The sequence below is a fragment of the Tamandua tetradactyla genome, chromosome 19 (genome assembly GCF_023851605.1).
Source record: "Tamandua tetradactyla isolate mTamTet1 chromosome 19, mTamTet1.pri, whole genome shotgun sequence".
In the NCBI taxonomy this organism is placed as follows: domain Eukaryota; kingdom Metazoa; phylum Chordata; class Mammalia; order Pilosa; family Myrmecophagidae; genus Tamandua; species Tamandua tetradactyla.
The window spans coordinates 70,234,556-70,261,217 of NC_135345.1; the positions used below are offsets into that span (position 1 = coordinate 70,234,556).

The 26,662-nt window shown below is 36.1% G+C and overlaps 1 protein-coding gene across 6 annotated transcripts in view; it reads left to right on the top strand.

Moving 5' to 3' along the window:
* Positions 1-26,662, top strand: part of YTHDC1 (YTH N6-methyladenosine RNA binding protein C1) — an 83,187-nt gene that overhangs the window by 42,204 nt on the left and 14,321 nt on the right. For 3 of the 6 annotated variants that reach the window (XM_077137011.1, XM_077137012.1, XM_077137016.1), the window contains exons 1-9: positions 5,248-5,655; positions 13,992-14,093; positions 14,458-14,786; positions 14,907-15,315; positions 19,777-19,866; positions 20,343-20,396; positions 20,960-21,054; positions 22,733-22,841; positions 22,922-23,039. In XM_077137011.1, the coding sequence (XP_076993126.1) occupies positions 5,628-5,655; positions 13,992-14,093; positions 14,458-14,786; positions 14,907-15,315; positions 19,777-19,866; positions 20,343-20,396; positions 20,960-21,054; positions 22,733-22,841; positions 22,922-23,039 (1,334 nt within the window). In that variant the 5' untranslated portion in view covers positions 5,248-5,627. Of the gene's footprint in view, positions 1-5,247; positions 5,656-13,991; positions 14,094-14,457; positions 14,787-14,906; positions 15,316-19,776; positions 19,867-20,342; positions 20,397-20,959; positions 21,055-22,732; positions 22,842-22,921; positions 23,040-26,662 lie in introns of those variants that run through there. The other 3 variants (XM_077137013.1, XM_077137014.1, XM_077137015.1) reach the window with 2 other exon arrangements.

A 26,662-nucleotide genomic window follows, 5' to 3' on the forward strand; every position in this document is an offset into this window, starting at 1 on the left:
TTCAAGAGCTTCCCCAGGCAAGGGGATGCCACTACCTACTGATAGGAGACTGTACCTTCTCAGGATGTGTGTAAGCCATTCCAACTGGCTCAGAAAAGGCCCAGGAAATAGTTCCATTCCTGTGCAAAGAAATCATCCCATGGTATGGCCTGCTGAGCTCCCTGGGCTCTGACAGTGGACCGGCATTTGTGACCCAAATTATACAAAATCTCAGCAAAATCCTCCACATAAAGTGGAATTTCCACACAGCATATAGGCTGCAAAGTTCAGAAAAAGTGGAGCAAATGAACCGCACTCTGAAATCACATCTGAAGAAACTGTCAGGAAGCCAATCTAAAATGGATTGATATTCTCCCCAAAGCCTTGTTAAAAGTAAGATGCAGTCCCACAAAACAGACTGGATTTTCCTTTTTAAAAGTTTGCTCAGATGGCCTCCACCACTGATAAAAGAACTTCAAGGAAATGTTACACATTTCAGAGAACTAACTTTAAGAAAGCAACTCCAGAGCCTAAGCTCCACGCTGTCTCAACTGCACAGCTGGGTAAATGAGAGATTCCCACTACAATTAACACCCCCTGTGCACTCCTTTACCCCAGGACATTAGTAAAGATTGGAAAAATCAGGCATTAATACCCACCTGGTTAAGGCCCTATACGGTCCTCCTTTCTACCCCTACAGCTGTTAAAGTTGCCAAGATTGTCCCCTGGATCCACCATTCCTGGTTGAAACCTGGAAATGGCTCAACCCCATCTTGGAAGTGCCAGACTAACCCAGAAAACCCACTGTGTCTGACTCTGCATAAAAACAACAACAACAACAACAAAAAACCCTGCCCTGCCCCAGCCACTCCAGAGCTGGCTGGTCTATGCATGACTAAATCTTGAGGAAATTATTGGATTCCAAGCCTTGCTTCAGTCAGTCTAGGGCTGACTGATCCATGTATGGCCAAAAATTGAGGAATCACCATGTGGGCACCCCAGCCTGCCAGATCTGTGGCCTGACTTTCCTTATCCTCTGGGCTTATTTTTCACTTGAGTGTATTAGCTCTCCTAGAAGTAGGCCACCTATAATTCTTTCTGGAAACTAATTTTACTTTAATTTGGTGATATTATCCATATACTGGTAACTACTCCTTTCTTATGTAAGTTGCAGGGTGCTGTTTTTGTCCCCAATTTACATATTAAACTGCATCATATAGCTCAAGGCAGTAGTTGAACTAATCACAAATGAAACTGCCTATGCTTTAAATCTGTTGGCACAGCAACAAACCAAATTTAGAACAGCAATCTATCAAAACAAAAATCTATCAAAACCAACTGTCTCTTGACTGTTAGCAAAGGAACGTCAAGTATGTGAAAGTTCAAACTTTCCAAATGTTGCCTGCAATTAGATGACCAAGAAAAGGCAATAGAGGAAGTCACCAATTGCATGAGAACCCTAGCCCATGTCCCGGTTCAGACCTGGAACAACTGGGACCTGAAGAACCTGTTCAGGGGATGGTTCTCAACTTTTGAAGGGCTCAAAACTCTAATTGGAAGTGTTCTAGTGTTGCTTAGTATATATCTTATCCACTCCTGCCTCCTCCCTTGTTTACTTAAAAGTGTAAGTCAAACTGTAGAAACCTTAGTGGACAGAAAAACTGCCTCCCACCTACTACATCTCAGAGACCTACACCAGTTGAACTATCACAAATATAAATTTGTCCCCACAAGCAAAAATAGTGCTACATCTATGGAATAAAATGTGATGAATAATATCATCAAAAGGGGGGAATGAGGTAGTTCATGAGTAGTATTATTATTGCTGAATTATTATTGCTGAATTTCCTTACTGAAATGACTTTATGAATTTGTGTACTCTTAAGAATGTGTAAAAGCATGTTTTCTGGAAGAGGTAGTGAAACAAAATGTCTGTTGCATCTGCCCAGTCATGTCCAGGCATGCCCAGGAATGTCCAGGCCTGCTTGCATAGCAAGACAAAATGTCTACTTTCCAGATAGGAAAAATCAGCCCTGAGCCAGAGCTTATAGCATCGTACCTGTCTGTTCATATAGTAACTCCCGTCCTGCTTGCTTTCCTATATAATCTGTAGACAAAGGACATTCAGGCCTCAGACTTTGGACAGAAGTCCTCTGAGCTTGCCAGCAATAAAAAGCTTGTCCAGGGAGGGCCATGGTGGCTCAGCAGTCAGCATTCTTGCCTGCCATGCCAGAGACCTGGGTTGGATTCCCAGTGCCTGCCCATGCTAAAAAAAAAAAAAGCTTGCCTACTTCTCAGAGGCTCTGGTGCTTTCTTGTGTGGTGTTTGGAGTTTTTCCATACTTCAATGCCAAGGTAGTGAGAGCATCTTTGCCTAGATGGGAGACTTTGGAGAATTTTCCACTGAATTTCCCTTAGTGAACCATCCATTTGCTTCACAAGTAAACTCTGACCCCTTTAGTAATTCTTCTTCTTCCTGGGTGTAAACAGGAGTAGTAGAGGGGAGAGAGTGATCAGGGACTAACACCAGTATGGAAATAGGGTATTCGATAGCCATTTTAGTGGCTCTGTCTGCACTGTCATTTCCTTAAGCCAGACTTTTGGTGCCCTGGACAGTGAATTACTACAACCACTTCAGGGAGCAATACAGCTTCTGGCAGGCTGAGAATTTCCTGTCTGTGCTTGATAGGGGATGTATCATTAGTGAGCAGCCCTCTTTCCCTTCAGATAGCTGAGTGAACATGCAACATAAAAAAGGCTTACTTAGAGTCAGCTGCTAATACTAAACCTCTAGTGAGAGCTATAAGCTCAGTTTTTGGGGGCCAAGTTCCCAGGGGTAGAGGCTTTGCCTTTATGACTTCTTGCAGGGAAATAATAGCATATTCTGCCTTTCTAACTCCATACACAAAACTCCTTCCATCTGTAAACCATTCTAGCTCTGGGCTATCTAGGGGCTGGTCTTGGCAGGTCTGGTCTGCTAAAATACTTTTGAGCTAGTGTCTTTGAGCATGAGTGCTTGAGGTGTGCAGACTCTTGGTCAATATTCTTCTGTGAGATCCAGGAAGTCATGTGCCCTGAGCCCTTTCAGTCCTGGTCGGGGGCAGCCAGAAGAGCTTTTGGAGAGGATTTGCTCCCCCTTGGGGGGGTCTCAACACACTCTTGGTCCCTCTCGGGCCCAGTGTCCCACCTTCTTGCATCATGGACAGGGCCCTGGAGACTCTCTCTTCAGGGCTCCTTTGTCCTTGGAGACACTCCTGTTACTGGAAAAAGGCCATGATTCTTTTGCATGTGTTCAATAACCAATTCCTGAGACACAGGGGTTTCAAAGAGACAAAGAGTTTATTACTAGGCACATAGTGGGAGAGCAGATGGCCTATCGGCCCAAAATCTGTCTCCCCAAACGGTAGCAATTCTGATAGTTTTATTAGTGAAAAAATGGGCAGGGTTTAGAGTAATGAGCACGGTGGCCCCAGATGATGTAATTAGAGGTGATCTAATTATTGACCATCCACAGATTAATTAGATGATTAGTCACAGAACATATGTAGGAAAAATGGTGGAATGAGGTATAGGTGACTTGAAGGTTAAAGTCTAAGCTACTGCACATGTCAGACAGGCCTCATTTTGGTTAGATCCAGTCTTGGTTATCAAGATTTCTTTGGACTTGAGGTGGGTTAGTTCTGGGCATTAATAAACATTAAGGGCTGTCTTTAGTGATTATAAGACTCTAAAGTTGACAAACTGGATAATGGTACAAATGAAGGTTTGTCACAAGGTTTTTATAATCACAGAGGCAGAAGATAAATGCTATACAATCATTATCAAAGATCAAAGCAGCTGGATTACAATTTAGAGATTTCAGGAATTTCCCTGTCTATTCTAATATACCAGAAAGCAAAGAGAAATATTTATATAATGATATAATCAAAACCATCCCTTAAATTCTCATTTCTCGGTTACATTCCCACCTCCAGTACCTTGACTCTTCACATGGATGACGGGTTCTGGTTGCTTCTGCCCCAAGAGGCCCTGAGGTGACTGTTAGACATGGATTATGGTCTATATGGTTAGACACGGTTCTGTAGGATTCCACATAAGACAGTGAGTTAAAGCTTAAGGGGTTTATTGAGAAAGGGAGAAATAGAATGAGAGCAAAGGGAGAGCAGGCAGGTGGGAGCATGCAAACCTGCTAGCAAAAGGAAAGGAAAAAATGGCTCCAACTCTCTTTCTGACAGCTCATGGTTTTAAAGGAAAAACCAAGCCAAGAGGGGAGGGGGTGACACGTGGCTGCAGACATCACCCTGAAATATCAGGCTGGTGCAGATCATGACTTCATGCTCATGGTTATCTGGTCTGGCCTCTGGTGGGTGGGTGGGTGGTGTGCTGTCACATCAGGTCCTGGCAGATGAGCTGCTGAGGGAGAGAAACTGAAGGGGCCTCCGTGCCACAGAATCCATTTTGTACCTTGTTTTGTTTTCTGATACCTGACAGTGGCTGTTTACTGTTCATAGCTAAAGCTATGACCCTTGCCTTAGTTCTGTTTTTCTTTGCTTTCTCCTTCTCTGCAGCCCTATCTCCGTTATTAAAGACAGAAAAGGCATTATTCATAAGGTCATTGTAGGTGTTTGGGTCCTGAGAACATTTTTTGCAGTTTTCTCCTTATGTCAGAATCTGACAGGCCTCTAAAGTAGGTTTTTAACATGATTTGTCCTTCTTCAGAAGCTGTATCTGCATTGGTATATCTTTTCATAGCCTTCACCCCAGGGCCTCAATAACTGTTTAAACCAAAGTCGTTATTATGTGAATTACAGAACTATATTAAAATACAATAATTCATTTACCCAATTTAAAAAACAAAACAAAATTAGTATGCTTTTGTATCTGGCACTGCCTAGGACTCCGCCATAAGAAAGAACGTCAGGTACAGAGTAGGAAGTGATGACTGCAAAGGGGGGGACACAGCTTGCCCTAAATAAGATCTTGATTTCCATAACTGAATCATGAATCCTGCGGAGCGACATAAAGTACCTTTGCTTTCGAAAGAAGGCCACATTTTACAATGTCAAAGCCTCCATGGGTCGTTTCATGTAAGATACCCACCTGGGGCTACAAGGCACAGCAGAATAGCCCAAACCTTAGGGATCTATTCACTGCCAATAAGACTTGACAGGAAGTCGGGGCTGTGGGGCCTGGGCGGCGTGCTGACGTCTCGCCACGTCCCCCACGTCCAGCCACCCCGCCCTCTCCGCACTATGACGCTCCCAGAGAGGAGCGACGCGTAAACAGCGCAAGGCCTTTCGGGAGCGGGATTGTTTCACGCAGGAAGCAGGCTCCATTTTAGCGCCGTCCGCCGTCGCCATCTGTTTCCTTCTCTGCCTTATTTCCCCTCCCGTGTCCAAGCCCCAACGGGAAGGCTGGGTTTAGGCTGCGGGGCGCTGGAGTGGAAGAAAAGAGAAAAGGAAAGGGGAGAGAGGGAAGGAGCACAGAGAAAAAGGGCGAGTCGAGAAGGGTGAGTGGTAGAAGCCAAGGTTTGAAGCGCGCATCCCTGCGGACGGACTGACGGACGGGACCGTACTACTGCTGCCGCGGCTGCGGCGCCCGCGCGGGTCGCGTGGAAGCGGCGGCGGCAGCGGAAAGAGAACAGGAGCAATGGCGGCCGACAGCCGAGAGGAGAAAGGTTAGTGCGGAGAAAGGTGACGGGTGGAGGCGGGGCTCGGGAGAGGGGCTGTCGGGCCGTGGTCGTTGTTACCGGGGACACTGGGGGTGGGGAAGGGTGTTTGGCCTAGCGAAGAGCTGGTCGCCCCTATCGAGATAGTTGGGCTCCTTGAGAAAGAACAGGCCTGCGTTTTCGTCCTTGGTCTCGGTATGGGCGGGGCCTAGAGAGAGAAATGTTGAGGGTCTGTTTTGAATTGCGAGACCTTAGTTTGTTTCTTGGTAGGATTATGCGGATGTAATGCGGAGATCCCAAGCAACGTATCTGTTAAGCATTTTTTCGAAAGCCCTTAATTACAAGATCAAAGCTGTTAGTTTATTAAGTGAGCATTTCCCGAAAGTGGTAGCGGTAGGTTATTAATTCCGAGTAACATCTACAAGTAATTTTTGGGTGTTCTTTTAATGAGGCAGAGTGGCAAAAATTGTCCCTGCTTTGTTCCTCGAATGTTTATTTTGGAAAATATTATAAATAATGTTTATTTGTCCATACCTAACAAAATAAAAAACCCTGGCCATTGTTTTGGTAGAAACACGTTGTGCGTAGCTCAGAGGGCACAACCAGTAACACAAGGGTGGAATTTATGGATCAAGGGATTAAATTTAAGTGAAATTTAGGAAGAAGTGATGTTGCTAGAACGGAATGTCGTGTCATTAGATCCTGGATTCTGAATCAATACCCGTTGGAAAGTGGCTAGGTTACTACTGCTTTGCCTTGAGATCTCTTTTGACCCAAGATTGCCATGACAGCCTCAGTAAAATGTGGCACAGCTCCTGCCATGTATCTCACAGATCTACTCTTGTGCGGTTAATTCGGAGTGAGGGTTTGTTAAATGATCGCTAGCGTTAAGTTACTTAAAACCTGTGATCATTTCCTTGAGTGTTCTGATTCTTCTGTCAGAAGAGTCTTCATGCTTCGGTGTTCATACACCTTAACAGCAAATGGTTTCTAAAAGGGCAATCTTTTGACCTTCCTTTTTCTGATTGTCCAAGACAGTTCATATATTTTTCAGGATTCAGTCTTTGTTTCTCTGTCGATTATTTCCAAGTTCCTTCTGCAGCAATAATCTTGCATCTTGAATTTAGTCTTTTTTGCTTTTGACTATGATGGTTTAACTTTGCTTCAAATACATATCCAGAAGAAGGCTGATTCTTCCAAGCCCCTCACCCCCAAACCATTTAATTTTTTTTCTCCAAATTTTCCATTGCAGTTAGGGGTAATAACATTTTGTGATTTTATTTTTTTCTGCCAAGTATTATGCAGTCATAGTAAGGTTTTAGTTCTCTTTTCACTTAGGAAATCTAAGAGGACTCCTTTCAGATGTACCTTGAAGAGTCATTTTAGATTTTAGAAATGTAAATAACCTGAGACCCAAATAACATGGATGTGGGACTCAGACAAATCTGGGTTCAAATCTAGCTGAAACCTAGAGCAAATTACCTAGTTTTTCTGAACTTCAGTTTCTTTGCCAGTAAAATGGGACAGTAAATCAGATATTTGTGAGATTAAATGAGTTGATGAGCCATTAGCCACATGTAACAGTCCATGAAATCATAGTTCTCCACCTTATTTTACTTTATCACTACATGCCTGTATTACTACAAAAGTCTTTGCTGGGCTTCCTGACATAAGTCTTGTATGCTGCTGCAGGATAATCTTTACAAAACACTAATTTATTTTCTTTTTTTGTCTTATTCATGTCAAATCAGATTCTATAATGAAAGACTTTTGTATACTTTTTGTCCTCCCTGTATTTTTGGTGTTATTTCTCTCCTCTACACTTAATTTAGTAGATAATAAATATGTAATGAATAAATTATAAATAAATTTATAGTATAAATTAATATAGTAACACACTGGAGATTCAAAAGAGAAAAAGTATTTTATCATATATCTGATCCTCATTAAAAGTGAAGTGTCAATGCCTTTCTATGAATTATGAATATATATGTACATAGATGGATAGATAGTATTTATCTTACCAACCTTTATTGGTACAGTAAAAGTTGACAACTCTGGGATTTTGAGTCTGTCTCTAATTTATTTAGATTCTTTATTTTGCTTTTATTCTCTTTCATGAAATCCAAAAGTAGTTCATGAAAGAATGTGAACATAGGATTGCATGGTATAGGTGAATAAAAGAAACTGCTTTTAAGTTGTAGTAAAGTAGTTTATTAAAGTAGATAATATCAATTCAATCAGCATTCTGGTGTGTCAGAATATGATCTGTGATCTGTGTGTGTGTGTGGGAATGGGTGGTAGTTGTGGTATGGGGAGGTGAACCAAATACAAAATGAGTAAAATTCGGTATTTCTCAAGAATTCGTTGTCTGTTTTACAAGCTAGTAATAGAGTAGGTACAATGTTTGAAGAAAAAGAGTGGATGGTTTTTGTTTAGAAATGGATTTAGTGATGAAAATGTAATCTAAATGCACGAAGTTTGTAACTGTTGGAAAGAAGTTATATCACCTATTAGTAATACTTAGGATAAACTGTCCAACTTTTGAAAGAATTCTTTATCTCACATTTGTATAGTTTTAAAAATAATTTGCATAATAGCTTCTATTTTTAAAATTATGATATAAGTGCTTATCATTATAGTTTAGAACAAAGATCGATGCTATGCTTCAGGTAAGACTAGCAAATACAAACCTACGGGAATTGCTTATTTAATTTTGGCATGGAAAGAGTTCTAGAATAATCCACTTTACAAATAAGCTGAGTCTCATATAACTGGTCATTGGCACGCTTCTAGCATCATACCTAGAATTGGAAGCTGAAATCTTTATTGTGTTGTTAACTTTATTAGTAATGTTGTAGAACATAAGGAAATTATGAAGAAAAACACTATAAGAATCTTAGCTGTGTCACAAGTCTTAGGTACCTTTTTCATTGATTTCATGAATCTTGTAAGATCTTGGTAAGTAAATGAATTTGTTACAGAAATTTGATATTGTATTAATTAAAAGCAGTTAAAAGACACTTGTTTATGGATTCCTTAATTATTAGACTTTCATGTTAGTGGTGTAATTAAACAGATAACTCACTTTTATGTTTCATAATATCCGTACATAGACGCTGAATCCTGTAAAACTGAATAAATTGCCAACTCCATCTGATTTTGGTGATAATTGTTTGTACAAAAAGTGGATTTGAAAAACATTAGACTATTAATTGTTATAACTAATGTTAAATGCCATTTTTCAATACAAGGGAGAAATATATTGTTATTATAAGTAAGTACTTTGTGCACAACTCATTAGCTTTTACTAAGTTCTCTCTGAAGAGCAGTTATAGAAATTTAATCTATCCATGTATAAAGAATTAAGTTTGAGAAGTAGCACCTTTTCTGCAGTACTGCACTGGAAGCTCCATGAGGACCACAGGTACATGTGTCTTGTTGACCAAGTTCCTGGTGTATAGCAGTTATGGTTTATTTACAGGAATGGAATTAATAGTTGAATAGTTATGTAACTTTTTAAATATATTTGTTATTTAATATCCAAAGCTGAGTTTCTCATTTCATGTATTCATACAGTGACATAGATAATATGTAAATGTGTGTATATGTATATACTGTAGCTTTCATTATAGTAATCTTTAAGACAAAATTGATTTTCCTAGTCCACTTTAGTTAGCATTCTATATAGCATAGAGTGTGTAGTTGAGATACCAATGTATTTGTTTTACAGTCTTCATTATAAAAGGGAAGTTTTATGTTTGTAATAGAAGTAGGTTAGAAAATTTGAAATGCTATGCTTCAAACCTTAATTGTATTTTTCAGATGACAAGAAATTTGGTTGGGATGGGAAATCAAAGTTTCTGAACTTCATTTAGAGGAATGACAATTTTGCATGACAGAAAGAATAGCTGAGAAGACCCATGTAATGTAAAATGTACATTGCAAGATGAACAGGGAGGTTCCAGGAAATTTTGCTGTATTGCCAAACCTTTAAAATTATACTAAATGAATTAAAAAGATATAATGTACTTTGTTGAACAAGATTTGTAGTACAACTTCCTGGTTTTCTTTCTTTAAATACTCAAGGTCTTAGTCTGATGCTGAACCTTGAAATAAATAGTACTTTGTATCTTCTGATCCAAAAGCTCCTGGGTTCAAAAAATGGACTGTGCCCCTGGTACAGATTATTATCTCTCCTATCCCTGGAGTTAAGGTTTACGGTTTTCCTGGGCTGGGAATTTCAAGGTTAAGGTTTATATTAGACAGATTACTTAAATTTTGTGGGCTTCAGTTTCGTTTTGGGACTTTGTTATTATACACATAACCTTGCACAGGATAATCAAGCTGGTATCCTCTTTTTTGTTTTGTTTTGTTTTCTAATTGAGGCAACATTTAAAAATTAGAAAAATCTATAGAAAAATCTAAGTGAAAATATGGATTTGGGACTACGCTTGAAAATTTAGATTCTGTCAAATTAGTGATCCATCAGACTTGAGTAGGCTTGTCCACATTAGAGTAGCTGCTGTCTTACAAAGTTTCTTATGTACTAAAACTGGAGTTTGGAGCTTTCTGGTGCGTTAATTTGAAATTAATCTGCTATTTTGTATGACCTTTTCATAATATTTTCCATTGTGTTGTGTTCCTTTCCCTTTTTTTAAAGATGTTTTGAATGCTCTCCAACTAATTTAACCCCACATTTAAAAAATTTGACCTCTAGACTATCATCTCTCTGTTACTGGCTAAGTGAATTTGGGCAATTTAGTGAACTTCTGAGATTCTCTTTCTTCATCGGCAAAGTAATCGATGATTAAAACATAGCTTGTTTCAATATAATGTGTATATGTATGTGAAGGAAATAAATGTTAACCTGACAAGGCTGTTTTAATTAGTTAATATTCAGTGACTTAAGAAAACTTTAGATGCTTTCTAAACTGTAGCCAGTCTTTTAATTCAATTAATATAATTATTAAAAGCATTTTTCAAATAACAATGCCTTTTTAATGTAGGGAGATCATGATTTAGGCCTGTTTTTCTACTTCAGATTGATTTAAATTAATCTACATAGTTTTAATTCTATATTAAGTAGAATACATATAAACTGTAAAAATTAATAAGAATTTTCAGACTTTTGGGATATTTCTAATAAAAAACTAGTAATTTCATGAAAAGATTTGTATAGCTATATTTACTTAATTGCCTATTTTGTTCTGATAGTTTCAATTGTTTTCTTTTTATCTTCTACGAATGTATTTGATTCTGTCAAAATCTGCCAGACCTACTTAAAGAGCTTTGCACATTAAACATGTGCAAAACTTAGATTTTTTTCTATCAGATTATTTATTTGTTTTTTATTAATAGAGTTTAAAAATGGTGTTTGTCCTCAGTCAGATCTTTTGTCCTTAGAAACATGAATCCAGAGGATGAAAGCAACCTTTTTGGTTGACATATGTTGATTTTAAAAGTATCTGTGTTTATCTGCAAATATAGAGGAATATGTTACCTTTACCATTTTCTGTGTAACTTTGCTTCCTTTCTTATCTTCTTTATTGTTTTAATTCTTGATCACTGATTTCTTTCCCCTTTGAACTTGCACATCTTCCATAGCTTAAGAGGATAAAAATTCTGCTCTTTAGTTACTTTTCTTTATCTTACCTTTCTTTCACTGACAAACGTTTAATATTAGTGATCTATTTCTGTACTCTTATTTCCTTCTCTGTTTCCTCTTTAGATTTCTGTGTTTTTGCTTCTATCCTTTTCTTTACTATTGAAAAGATTGTCTTAAATGTGCCCCTGTGTTAATCGGGGAGAATTGTTCTTTGACCTTGGCTGCATTCAGCTTTGCTGACTGTTGTAGTTTGGGCTTCTCTACCTCTCAAACACAAGTTTTCTTTCAAACACAAGTTGTCTTTGGAACCTCTTGTCATGTTAATAATGGTTTTCAATTTTTTTCTTGAAACAGTTACTTTTTTTTGGTTCCCTGATCAACTGTCCTTCTTTCTTTTTTCTCAAGACACTTGTCTTTCAGTTACTTCTTTTTGTCTGAGTGGTTGGCTTTCTTATAGGGTTCTTGAGAAACTAGTGAGAACTGTTGTCCTTTTTCTTGAATTATGTACACATAGTATATGTACATATATATATAATTTGCTTTTTGTTTTTTGTTTTTTATATAATATAATTTACCTACAATTTTAGAAGAGTTACATATTCTTCTTGTATCCCATATCACTTTTATACATCAGGTAGGCTTTGGGTTTTGGCTTGAGCTTTGCATATAATTGTTACCTCATCAATTTTTGTGAGTTCACACTGTCCTTTGCCTTACCTCAAATTTACAAAGATATTTTTGATACTAGAATATACATGTCCACCATTAACTTTAGTGCATTAAAAAAAATCAGTTTACAGTGGTAAATATTTACTTGTATTTCTGAGATGTATTTTGTTCGTGGCAGGTGGGAAAGATAGTACTGAGTTCTGAGTTTTTAACTGTTCTTTTGGTTTGCTATATTGCAGGCAATATACCAGAAATGGGTTGGTTTTTAAAAAGGGGATTTATTAGGTTGCAAATTTACAGTTCAAAGTCATGAAAATGTCAAAATTAAGCCATCAGCTTTTAAAAGGATACCATCACTCAAGAGAGGTTGATCGTGTCTTGGGTTTCTCTATCACGTGGGAAGGAAGATGGTGACATCTTCTGGCCCTTCTCTCCTGTGGGTTCTTCTGGCTTCTGCTGGGGTGTTTTCTTTCTTCAAGCATCCATGGGTCCTCTCTTATCTTCTTTGGGGCAAACCCTGGATTTCATCCCTTAGCTTCTTGCCTCTCTCCAGGTTCTGGGTCCTTCAGGTTCTGTGGGTCCTTGCAGTACCTAACAGTTTCAGACCAGCACAGTCATTATAGTCATAGCTTTTTCTCTAAACTAATTATATTTTTAATGATCCATACCAGTGGTCTCTAAAACTTTTTTGATTATATAGCATGTTAGTAATTTTCCTCTTAACTTTTTGTTTTGACTATTTTCAGGTATACAGAATAGTTACAAGAATAATACAAAGAATTTTTTTTTTACCTTCAGCCACATTCCCCAAAGGTTTACGGTTACCACATTTGTTTCTCTCTCTCCGTATGTTTGTGTGTATGTGTTTGTATAGATATATATATATTTATATACACACATTGCTTCTCATCCTTTCTGCTAACATCAAGTGTATTTAAAGGCAGATACTTTTTTTCCTTAACTGTTACAGTCATTTGCAGACATGATGCCCCTTTACCCCTGAACACTTCCGTTTTCTTTTCTCTAAAAATCAGGCCTTTGTTTTTTGTAACTTGTACTTCTGTCAAAATCTGGAAATTAACATTGATAAATACTGTAATCTGTAGATCCTATTTTGAGTTTACCATTTTCTCAGTTATATTTTAAATCATGTGCTGTGTTGTCAAGTTTTACTTTTTCTGGAATAGTTCCTTAGTCTTTGCATTTCATTACATTGGCAGTTTTGGAGAATACAGGTCAGTTATATTTGGAATGCCCCTTAATTTTAGTTTGTCTGATGTTTCTTCATGATTAAGTTTAGATTTTTGCATTTTCCTTAAGAATGTCACAGAAGCGTTGTTCTAAATCCTAGTGCATGGTTCCAGGAGGCCCATGATGTTGATTTTGTCACATTAACTGGTGATGTTAACTTTAATTACTTGGTAAAAGCTGGTAAGGTTTCTCCAGTACAAAGTTACTAGATTTTCCATAAATACCTTGTGTCAGTACACATCCTTGTATGTGTCTATGTATTTGTAAATTATACATATGTACCTCTCTCCTTATTTATTATGTACAATTTAAAAGTTACAAAAATTAAGAAATTAAAGGGCAAAATAAAAATATATAAGTTCTGACATTTTCTTCTTGTATCCTAGTATATTCTTTTATAACCCTGGGTGTTTACTTCTGGCTTTGTAAACATGTACCAAATACCTTACTTTGTTCTGTTTTATATGGATTAATTTTATGACTTGATTCTGAAATTTAAGCTCCTTGAAGGTTATATTGTCATATGTCTGTAGTCTCAACGTACTAAATATTCAAAAATAAATGCTTAGCAATATTAATTTTTCCCTGTTAATTATTTTAAATGCATTTTTTTGAGATATATTCACACCCAGTATAAACCATCGAAAGTATGCACCCATTGCTCACAGTATCATCACAGATTTGTGTATACATCCCTGTGATCAATTTTAAAACATTTTCATTACTCTAGGAAAGAAATTAAAATACGAAAGAAAACCCAAAATAAAGTTTTAATTCTGATGTTTTCCCTGCTAATTTTTAATTTGCTTGTTTTCAGATGGAGAACTTAATGTTCTAGATGATATTTTGACCGAGGTACCAGAACAGGATGATGAGCTCTATAACCCAGAGAGTGAACAAGATAAAAACGAAAAAAAGGGTATGTAAACATTCTGTAATTTTTGTTAAAATAGTAGTATAAATAGAATAAATGTAATTTCTGAAGACAATGACTTTACCTTTGTATTTGTTTCTAGAAACAGTTAACATCATGAGCACAATCATAACACTGTGAAACCCTATTCTATATGAATAAGAGTAATCTTTTTTTAAATTTTTAAGTGTGTGAGGTTTCTCAAATGATTCATTCCGGTATTTTAAAGCTAAGTTTTCTTTTTGGAATAAAAATATTTCAGAAGAAATTAACTTTTTTTTTTACCCTAATGTATTGTTATGTTAATTCATTTTGAAATGAATGGAATAGCACAAACATTTTTATGCCTTTTCAAATTGTATTTTTTAAGGATCAAAAAGAAAAAGTGACCGGATGGAATCTACTGACACCAAGCGACAAAAACCTTCAGTTCATTCAAGACAGTTGATTTCAAAGCCGCTAAGCTCATCTGTTAGCAATAACAAAAGAATAGTGAGTACAAAAGTAAAGTCAGTCACAGAGTATAAAAATGAGGAATATCAAAGATCTGAACGAAACAAGCGTCTAGATGCTGATCGGAAGATCCGTTTGTCAAGCAGTGCATCCAGAGAACCTTACAAGGGTCAACTTGAAAAGACTAGTCTCCGGAAAAGGGATCCTGAAAGGAGGGCCAAATCCCCTACACCAGATGGTTCTGAGGTAGTAAATATTATTGCAGATATAAAAAAAATCAGTTCTTTTTGAGGCTTTTAGAACTGTTTATGCACCCTGACCTTGTCTGTTATTTGACTGCTGATTGCCTTTTTCTTTAAACATCAGAGAGTTGGGCTTGATGTGGATAGACGTGCAAGTAGATCCAGCCAGTCTTCTAAGGAAGAAGTGAACTCGGAAGAGTATGGCTCCGACCATGAGACTGGCAGCAGTGGTTCTTCTGACGAGCAAGGCAACAACACTGATAATGAGGAGGAGGGAGCGGAAGAAGATGTGGAGGAAGAGGAAGAGGTAGAAGATGACGCTGAGGAAGATGAAGAGGTGGATGAAGATGGAGAGGAGGAGGAGGAGGAGGAGGAGGAGGAGGAAGAAGAAGAAGAATACGAACAGGATGAGAGAGACCAGAAGGAGGAAGGGAATGATTATGACACTCGAAGTGAGGCCAGTGACTCTGATTCTGAATCTGTTTCCTTCACAGACGGGTCTGTCAGATCTGGTTCAGGCACAGATGGATCAGGTACTGTTTAAATCTTTTTTTTACGGGGAATGGGGTTGATTTGATTGGTTTATTTCTTTAACATGTGTTAAGTTGAATTCTAAAACTTTTGAAATGGGGAGGATATTAATGTGATTGTTTTGTGATCTTTAATTTTAATTTGTTGAATGTTACAAATATATAAGATTTGTATATTGTAGTGAAGGCATCACCCAACTATGAATTGATTGTGTTATGAATGAACATAAGTCCTATGGTCTGCCTCTGTATAAGTATATGTGTTTCAGGTTTTGGTGTTTTAAGTTCTTAGATTTTTTTTTTTTTTTTGGCATGGGCAAGCTCTGGGAATTGAACCCGGGTCTCTGACATGGCAGGCGAGAATTTTGCCACTGAGAGCGACTGTTGCACCGCCCACGTTCTTAGATTTTTACACCATGTGACAAAGACTTAATTAAACACTGAAATACTCGAAGTATAGTCACATGGAACCTGTGCATTAATGTGTTATAATATTTACATCCTGTGGAAACAGAATCAAAACAACTCAGTTTTCCCTTTTTCTCTTGGGAACATAAACTTTTCTTTGAGTTCTGTGCCTGTGGGTTTATTTGAGAGAGGGTCTGTAGAGAGGGCTAGGGTACAAAGGCACAGGATGGAAGAGTAGATTCCTTGGGAAGTGGGGTATTGGGTAAGAGCCATCTTAGTTATTGCTGAATACCGCATTTCCTACCACTTTATCCCTATCTAATCCATGAGATAAAAAGGTAGGTATAGTAGGTAGTTGTAATCATAAGGCTGAGGGGTTCCTCTTTTGGAGGGAAATTTGGTGGGTACAGCAAGCAGCAGTTGGGGTACTTAAAGGACTCCTGACCATTCTACGTGATATTTATATGATGATGATAAATATGATTATACTCACTTCTGGCTCCTATGTGAAGATGCTATCAAATCTACAGAAGCAGTATATACTCAATACGTGGAAACAAGAAAGAACTTATGCTTTTGATATATAGGATATTTACTGTTTCATTATCATAGAATTTTGTTACTCATAAGCACATTGCTAGTGAATCACATTGATACAGTGTATACGATAGAGCAAATGGCCAACTATTTTCTAGTCAATTGAACCTTTTGCTGACGGGAGTTCTAAGTTTGGGGGTTTCATTATAGGAAGTTGAAGAATTAAACTGAATGGATGAGTAGTAGGGATTGATGCAAAACTTGTGGTATCTACTACTCTTCCACCTTGGCTTTTTATGAATGGATGGGATATCTTTTATACTATAAAAACAATAAATAGGGACCAAAAACTGCATTGGCAATATGAATGAATGTTCAGTTACCGTGGAGAATGTGTGAAACCACACACAGGAATAAGAGAAAATTTTATTAAAATAGTCTTCATTTAGTATCATTTTTTTAAGGAACATTTTTTCATACTTGAATGTTTGGCTTGTTTAAATCAAAATTACATAGGTAGTGCTTGAGATAATTTTATTTTCCTCAAGTTACCAAATGATGCCTATACTGAAGTAAGATACTTGATACTTTGTTCTTACGGAGAAAACATTTCAAATTGGTTGGTAGCTTACTGTTTTAATCAATTAGGCTTGTTGTTTTAAGAGGTATCTGAATCCCTTATTTTCTTTATTTTAAAGTATATATGGAATATGCTTAAATACTGTAATTCAGTATGCAGGATATTATTTCTCTTTATGAAGCAGTTTGTTTTTATAAGGCTTAAAAGTGAGGTGATTAGGAACTCCTAATGAGGTGATTTGGTTCTTTTTGATTAGATGTCATTGTTTAAATAAATTCAAAGGGTCCCAGATAAGTTTCTGTACTATGGATTTTTTTAGACTCCAGTTTATCTTATTTGTCCTCAAGGTTTTCAGAAAATTCCTTGCAAAAGTGACTCATGTTGTTGGTTGCATAAATAAAGCTTTATGGTGTGTTGATAAACCTTTGTTAGATGACTTTCATTGTTCCTCAACATGAGAGTAATAGTCGGGTAATAATTTTTAATAGAAAAAGTTTATTCTTTGGTGATTTCTTATACTGATGCTAGGTTTAACATTATATAAAATAGTTGGTCAAGATCTTTCTTCTGCTCCTAATATTTTGCTGCATGATTTTAATAAAAGATCCTTTGAGTTCTCTGAACCATGAAATATTCTTTAAAATAGCAGTAAGCAATTTATTATCAATCTAACCAATTCATAATGCTGTCAGACTCCTGAAAGGAAATAAATATCCAAAGAGGAAACATTTAAAGGAACGTGTCAGAACGTTGGAAAGAAAAGTTGTTTAACAAGATTTTATTTTCTTCTCTCTTTCATATGTATGTCATAGTCATTGGTTGACTCAAATTCCTACTATATGCTTAGGCACTAATTAGGAACAAGTGAACCAAACAGACAAATTTTGGATTTGAGCACAAAACTTGTCATTTGGGTGGGGTTCCCAGTCTTTCTTTGATAAAAGGCTTCAGTCTATTCACTTGAATGGCTTGCCCTCAGGGAAAAGATTTTAAAGCTTTTGAAGGCCAGCAAAACTGGAAATAAATGCTTTTCTCTGTAGCAAGCTATTTGAAATGTTATGCCCCCTTGTTTGCTAGCCTTAAATTGGCTTGTCTTTATAATTATCCAGTATGTGCTGCTCTAGCCCTGCAGGAAATCAGGGTTATTTACAATCTTTTTTTTTTTTTTTTTATTTCGTGTGTGCAGAAGCAATTATTAACAGATTACAAAAGGAAAGCGGCCTAAACTAAAAGAAAAAGAAACTTAGAATGTACTTGGTGATTTCCATTTTTAAACAGATTAAAACTGGAGTCCACTTTCAAGAATAGTGGTAAATATATTTCCAGTTGTCCTGTCAGAATAGTGCCTCAGGCTTGTACTCTCAGGCCCAAGGACCTGCGTATTAGGTTCTGCCATCCAAGAATTGGGTGACCTGGCTAAGTTGCCTAACCAACTCTCTTAATTTAGGTGTCCTCATCTGTAACTGAGGATAATGGTAGAACCTGTCAAGAGCTTGTTGTGAGAATAAAGGGAGATAACTTGTTTAAAGCTTTTATCTTTTTAATCTAGTTTTTTTGAGGGGAGGGGGGCATCTCCTGCATGGAAGGCGAACATTTTACCATTGAACTACCCGTGTACCCTGTTTAAAGCTTTTTAAAGAGTTAGTTGTTATTATATAGTAGGATAATTATAGGCATGATTGTTGATTATTCTTTTTTAGTTTTATATAAAAAGTATATGCATTTCTCTCTTCATATTCCTTATTTCCCATTGGAGGAATAAAAAGGCTTATCATGGTATAATTAAGATAGCGATAAACAGAAGAACCTCATTCCATTTTAAATCCTTAAACCTATGCTTATAAAGTCCCATATTGAGCATTGAAAGGCCCTTATATGAAAGATAGGCTAAACCCCATTGTCTACTGAAGATTGCCATCTTTCCTACAGAAACACATAAGCTCTCGTTAAGATTTTAGGATAAATTTTAAGGTAAGTTTGAAAGTAAAGACAATATGTTGGAGGAAATGGTCAAGAAGAATGGAATTGGCAAAGCTGTGGCAACTAGAAAGGAATTACTGATTTATTGTATGTTTAACTGAAAGCTTTTGGATGGGGGTAGTGATCAAACTTAAACAGAAGTTAAAATAGAATGAAAGTTGGAATTGTGATGACCAGAGTAATAATTTAAAATGGTGGGGTAGCTTGTAGCTTAGAATTATTGCCTGGTACGTAGAAGGTGTTGGAAAGAAAGCTGTGCCTGTAAGAGAATAAACAAAGGCTCACCCAATTGTGGAGAAGAAAGGAATTTATTAACGATCTTGCATGAACAGGTATGCAACTGAAATGTGGTAGTTGGTTGTGCCAAACAGCAGGAGGCAGCAGCATTAATTCCCTAAGCCTAACATGCAAGTCCCTCCCCTGTTTCCCCATTGGCTGGGGTACTCCAAAGGTTACAGCCTATCTGAGAGGTCTCACTCACGATTTTTTCCCATATGAGGAAATGGCGCCAATCCCAAAACTTGTGCCAATCCCCAAGTTTACGTTAAAGGCCCCACCCTCCACCTGGTTGGAACTGGTTTAGTCTGGTTTTGCAGCCTTTTCTTTTCCTCACTCGCCATTTTGTGTGAACACTAAATTTAATTTTATTCCTAACAAAGGTATGACATCTGAGTATTCTTCCTCTCATTTAAGACTATAATATACAGAGCAGTTAAATTCTTGATTTTGCAGGTAAAGCTTCATCTTTATTTGGAAATTTGTGGGAGAAATAACAAAATGTCCATAGTTTTTAACAATGTCTTTGAAATAGAACACATTCTTCTGAGGAACTTGAGGGATCAGGAGAGATAAGCAATAACTAATACCTAAGGAAACCAGACATACAATGATGCATTGTTTCAGAACTTATGTTAGTTTCTATAATGTAATTGTTAAATAAAAACCTTATTTTTTTTTAGATGAGAAAAAAAAGGAAAGAAAGAGAGCTAGAGGCATATCTCCAATTGTTTTTGATAGAAGTGGAAGTTCTGCATCAGAGTCATATGCAGGTATTCTTATTTTACTTTTATTTTGATTATATCTGACTGATTTTAGTGTAATCTGCTATAAAAAATGTGTGAAGGCTGTAGTTTAGTGTGACCTTGTTGATGTCCATTAGTATTGATTTTTGGCATGTTCAGTGTAATACTAGAAGAAACTAAGCTTTTTCTTATTATTTTAATCCTGTTCTGTTATTGCCTAAGTGAAAATTTTCACTTTTTTTTTCTTGGAAGATGATGATTCAGTGACTAGTTTTCTGAGTGGGCAACTGTTCAAATATATATATATTTATATATATTTAAAAATCCAAACAACCCAAAAAGCAAAACACTCGTACACATTGAGAAGTATTTTTTGTGTGTGTGTGGGTGCACCAGGAAGAATCATTTGTCTTGAATGAGAATTATATGTGACAAGACTGTAGAAATTTTGTCGTATCTCTATTAAAGCTCAATCTGAACAAATGTACTTTGGCTAAATACAGGTTCAGAAAAGAAGCATGAGAAATTATCATCTTCCGTTCGTGCTGTCCGAAAAGGTATCATTTAAATTTGAAATTGTTTTCATTGCATGCTGCAAAAAGTCATTTTACCTTATTGGTTCTCCATTAATAGTTTGTTTTAATGTAGTAATGTTCCGATATATTAAGGGGAAAATATATAAGTCTCAACGAGAGTTCAGTGTCCTCTTCTTACTGCATAGCTTTTAGAACAGCAACAAAGGTTTCAAGAGTAATTTATGGTTTCAGACAAGGGGGTGATATATATATATTTTCATAGTATAGTGGTCTATTTTGAATCTTGAAAGGAAAATTCTAGTAAAAGAAATCTGTAAAAATTGTAGATATTTTCCTATTTAAACGTTGATCTGATATATCGGAACATCACTAGGCTAGGTTTGCCATCTTGCAAAATACTGGTGTCTTAGCTTTGCATTTTTATGTGCCATGGCTTTGCTTTCCAGGTTGAATGGGAGATTGTGAGTTTTTAAAGTTTAGCTGGGTTGTGGAGGGCTAATTTCTCTTAGAACAGTTTTCACCCAGTTGTGTGATAATGACCTTTGCTTAATCAGTTTGGATTTCTTTTTTTCTTTTTTTTCCAGATCAAACCAGTAAACTCAAATATGTCCTTCAGGATGCAAGATTTTTCCTCATAAAGAGTAACAACCATGAAAATGTGTCTCTTGCCAAAGCTAAGGTATTAGCCTCAGTTCTGTTGAAATTTTCCTAATCCTGAAATTTTTAAATGAGAAGGTAGACTCCAGTATAAAGTCTAAATAGCCTAAGATACTTAACTTCATTTTCAGTAAAGTTGGAAAGACTTACAACCAGGTTGCCACAAGGACCTGATTTGTGGTTGGTTAGGCAACCTAATGGAAATTTATGAGTTTTCTGTTAAATCATTTAAAGATGATTTTAGAAGTCAGAATATTCGATATTGAAAATTAATTTTAATAAGAGATCCTTTGAGTTCTTTGAACCATGAAATATTCTTTAGAATAGCAATAAGCAATTTATTATCAATCTAACCAATTCATAATGCTCTCAGACTCCTGAAAGGAAATAAATATCCAAAGAGGAAACATTTTACATTGTTTTTTACATTGTAAAAAATTACATTTAATTTTACATTGTAAAAGATCTGTTTCTTTGATTTTGGTGTTTCTTTATGCGTTTGCTAGTTTATTGTGTTAACACTTTTTGAAAGTTATTTTAGTTCATTGGTTTTTGTTTTATATTCTTATTTTACACCTTGAGAGCCTTTTGAAAATAAATTATTCCTTTATGGAGAGTTCTTTTATTATTTTTAGAAGTAAGATCACTTGGATGAAGAAAAGGAAAGAGTTAGCCTAAAGGCCCACCCCAGACTTTACAAAAAGGATATGTCCAGTTTCTGTAGGATGTTGTAAGATACTAATTTTTCTTCTTAAGTTTTTTTGTTTTAACAAAAATACAACTCTGTCCTACAGCAACTATTATTACGTGCCCTTCTGTCCTGGTTTAAAATGAGTAGCTACACAGTTTCTACGGACTGTAATATAAAACTAAAGTTAAACATTTTTCTTACCATGTTTTTGTCAATATTAATAATCTGTATTTCTAGGCTAGGTCGAGGATTACCTATAACCTGATATCTTTTTCTGTTCTTCAGCTGGAGTGGATTTAGGCAATATTAATTAAGTGCTTAAACTGTGAATGAAAAGTTCCTAATTTGTATGATTACATTGACTTGAACTGAATTTGATCTTCTGTCTTACCTCCTCATTCCATTTATTTTTATCTTAAAATAATTTATGAATGAATTGATTACAGTGCTTTAGAAATATATGAATAACTACTAAATGCCTGACTCTAGGTGAAACAAAGGTCACTTCAGTCAAACCATTAATCCATAAAAATGTGAACTTAAATAGAAAAACTGAGAAATACTTGAATCTTGACAAAGAAATTCTTCACTTTATGAAGAAGTGAAAAATACTAATAATTTTTAGGTTTCCGATTAGGCGTAGTTTTTTTTTGGAAGACTAAGCAAGTTGTGACTCACCTTCAGACAGCATATTTTTACCACAGTAAAGGGTTGTTTTTAAAAAGGTTGTAGGTGATTGGTTTTGTTATAGAATGCTAGCTCATGAGATTTGACTCCAGAAAATGTCTTTACTAGTTGTTCTAATTATTTTGTTAGTTTCGGTAATGTCTTCATGTTTTTGAGTGTTTCATAAGTTATTGCTGCATTATTTTGAACTTTCTTGATTATTATAGCTTACTTGAATTTAAAACACACCAAAATCAGTAGCTCTGCTCTTTGGGAAATACAACTAGAAGTATGAAAGATTTGCTGTTAATTTCAATTTGTGATCTTTATGTTATTTGTTTAGGGAGTATGGTCCACGCTACCTGTTAATGAGAAGAAATTAAATGTTGCGTTCAGATCTACAAGGAGTGTTATTTTAATATTTTCTGTCAGAGAGAGTGGAAAATTTCAAGGTAAAAATAAAAATAAACTGGACATTTAAAAAAACTGTATTTTAGCATCTATATATTATGTTATGATTGGATTCCCTTAGGGTTTGCAAGACTTTCTTCAGAATCACATCATGGAGGATCTCCTATACATTGGGTGCTTCCAGCAGGAATGAGTGCTAAAATGCTTGGAGGTGTCTTTAAAATTGACTGGATTTGCAGGTAAAGTATATACTTTAATATGTTAAAGGTGTCCTTGTTTTTTGAAGTATAGTATCAAATTTTTTTAAATTGGACAATTGCTTGGGAAGTTAACTGGCACGTCTGTGTTCTTAATGATTTAACACATCATTTAGTTCTTCTGGATTAGGAAAGTAGTTATTCTTTAACTTCGCTAGCAATTTTAGAGGTTATCATTTAACTATAAGCAAGTAGTGTTTTTAAGGAAGTTAGCAAACCTTAATTGGTCTTGTATTCTTTGTTTATTAGAAATCTTTTTTTTTTCTGTATGGTGGAGGTCATATTTCATTCTTTTTCCATATGAGTATCCCATTGCAGCACCGTTTGTTGATTTAAAAAGAAAAAATTTTTTTTTGAGGTGCACAGGCTGAGAATTGAGCCTGGGTCTCCCGCATGGTAGGCGAGAATTCTGCCATGAACTACCTTTGCACCCCTTAGAAATCTTATCTTGCTAACAAATATGTTAGTAAATTTTTATGGTATCAACACCCAAACATTGTTGGTGTAAGCCAGCAATGCCCAAATCTGTTACCTGTAAAATTGTTTTTAGTTAAATAAAAATAGTATGAAAGGGACCACATGGATGCTTTGTGAATTGTAAGTTGACTTAAGGTGTTGGATTTTGCTTAGTATGAAGGAGTGAGATAAGAATAAAGAAATAAAAAGGCCATATTGAGGAAGTCAGACTAACAGAAGGAAAACTTTGGAAACGGAAACAGAAACTGCTGGAGTGTCGTGAATGGATGTGTATGAATGGGTTGGAGAGTCACCTTTTTTAAATAAAACAGGTGGGTTAGTAAAAGAAGAACAAAAGGCAAAGATGAATGATAATGAGGGCCAGCCTGTGAAAATAAATTTATTCCCTAGGACCGTAGGAGCTTAGAAGATATTTGGGCAATGGTAATTGTAGAATTAGTGGATTAGGCTGATTTTTAATAAGTTAACAGAGAGCTCTGTACATAGAAAGGAGTTTCATTTCATCATTTTCTTCAGAGAAAATTAGAAGCCATCTAAATACTCTCAAATAGGAAATTGGTAAAGTAAATTATAGTTTGTCTTTTGAATATAAGGTATACAGAAATAGTTGCACATGTAACAACATGGAAAGATGTTCCATGTAACAAATGCAAAAATTACATGCTATTTTAATACTCTATGAAGGTGGTGAGATTATAGATGATATCTTCCATCTCCAGTTGCCCCTAAGGTTTTTAAAAATAAGTTTATAGGGCAGTGCCACGGTGGCTCAGTGGCAGAATTCTTGCCTACTGTTCTAGAGACCTGGGTTCAATTCCGGGTGCCTGCCCATGCAAAAAAGAAACAAAAAAAATTTATGGTTTTTTAGAAGTTAAAATGACAAAATTAACAAATCTAGAATTATCAAATCTAGTGGCAGTTTATGGGAAGACAAGTATAGATTGTTTTTTAGCAGAGATAAGATATTTATTCATACATTTATTATTATTGGTGACTGATTGTACAGGCCAAAGGAGAAGCTTATTAGTTTTAAGGTTTTATAACTAGAACCGTTAGTAGTATCATTGGAAAGTATTTGGAGATCATGTTCAGTTGGGAAGAGGAGAGAGATGACCCATTTTTAGATTGGTTGTGCCAGATGTTATTTTGAATGTTACTCATTTTGTTAGCCTTTTGTTTTTTAATTTTTGACAATGGGCTTAGTTTTTCATATTCCTTTTCATTTGCATTTTTGCGATTTGATTCCTTGTTTAAAGTATATATAGCAACAGAAGAGGTACGAACCTAAATATCTGTGCTGTTAACATCAGTTAAAATTTAGGGTAGTAAAATTACCATTAGTTATCTAATCTTAGTCCATCTTTTTACCTTTGACATCTTGAAAAAGGAAAAAAATATATCCTCTATTAAGCCCCCTTTTTTTAACTTTTAAAATTGTGTAATGTAACATATATAAAGCAAAGAAAAAAAAATAGTCTTCAAAGCACTCTTCAACAAGTAGTTACAGGAGAGATCCCAGAGTTTGTCATAGGCTACCATACCATCATTTCAGATTTTTCCTTCTAGCTGCTCCAAAAGATAGAGGGCTAGAAGAAATAAATATTTTTTATCATCACAACTTTTTTCTTTTTTATAAAAAATAACATATATTCAGAAAAGCAGTAAATTTGAGAGCACAGTGCAACAATTAGTTGTAGAACAGATTTCAGAGTTCAGCAATCATTCATTTGTTAAATCCTACCTTCTGTATAACTCCACCATCACCTTTGATCTTTCTGTCCTACTCTTTAGGGGTGTTTGGGCTATGGACATTCTACCTTTTTCATGTTGGAAGGGATTGTCAGTAATATGGGGAGAGAGATGGAACTAGCTGATGTTTTGGAGAGGTTGGGCCCTCGAGGTTTCAGGACTTATCTGGGCCAGGGATCCTTCTGGAGGTTGTAGGTTTCTGAAAAGTTACCCTACTGCATGGAACCTTTGTGGAATCTTATATTTTCTCCTGAGTGTTCTTTAGGATTGGCAGGAATGGTTTTGGTTGGGATTTGGCAAGTTATGATAGGTAGCAATGTCTAATTGAAGCTTGTGTAAGAGTGACCTTCAGACTAGCGTCTAAACTCTGTTTGAATTCTCTCAGCCACTGGTAACATTATTAGTTACACTTCTTTTCCCCCTTTTGGTCAGGATGGTATTGTTGATTTCATGTCGCCAGGGCTGGAGTTATCCCTGGGAGTCATCTTCTATGCCGCCAGGGAAAATTTCACCCCTGGATCTCATGTGCCACATACACGGGAGGGCAATGATTTCACTTGCAGAGTTGGGCTTAGAGAGAGTGAGGCCACATCTGAGCAACAAAAGAGTTCATCTTCCAGAAGTAACTTAGGCGTAACTATAGGTTACTATGTACTCCATTACATACATAAGCTTCACAAGAGTAAGCCTCAAGACCAAGGGCTTGCCTATTGATTCGGATGTTGCTAATATTGACACAGTATCAGGGGATTCCCTGATGATAAACTTTAGTAGTTTCACATTTTTTCTCCCATCCTTCAGGAACTTTGCCTACTTTTTTGATTATCTGCTTAATATAGGATATATCCAGAAATTAATAGCATTCAATAATGATTTCAAATAATCATTATTGAAACAAACTGAAACAAATACCAAATTAAATTCTTTAAGTATTTGTTATATCTATTATGGTGGCCCCAGGAACATACAAAGATAAGCAACATTAACAGCAGCTTGCATCCCCAATTTTTCTTCCACAGCTGTTAAAGAAAAATGCATTAAGAAAAATACGTTAAGCTATACATGATTAAAGGCACTCATTCTTATTTTGGGCTCCCTGTGTTTCGAGTGAGCTATCTACAAGTTGAGTTAGATTATGTGCCTCAGAAAATTTAGTTCTGGACAAAAAGAAACCTTTCTTCCTTTGGTCTCAAAGAGTAGGTGCTGTTCTAAAATATAGACAGTGTTTTCCTTACCCCCTTGTTCTTAATTACCTTAATCCCAACCCGATTGGCTTTGTTCTTGTCTCTAAATACCACGTTATATGTATATAAAACAGTCTCTCAAAATCCAGAAATAATAATTACCACTCCAGATAAATGTATCTGCTATAGGAGCTT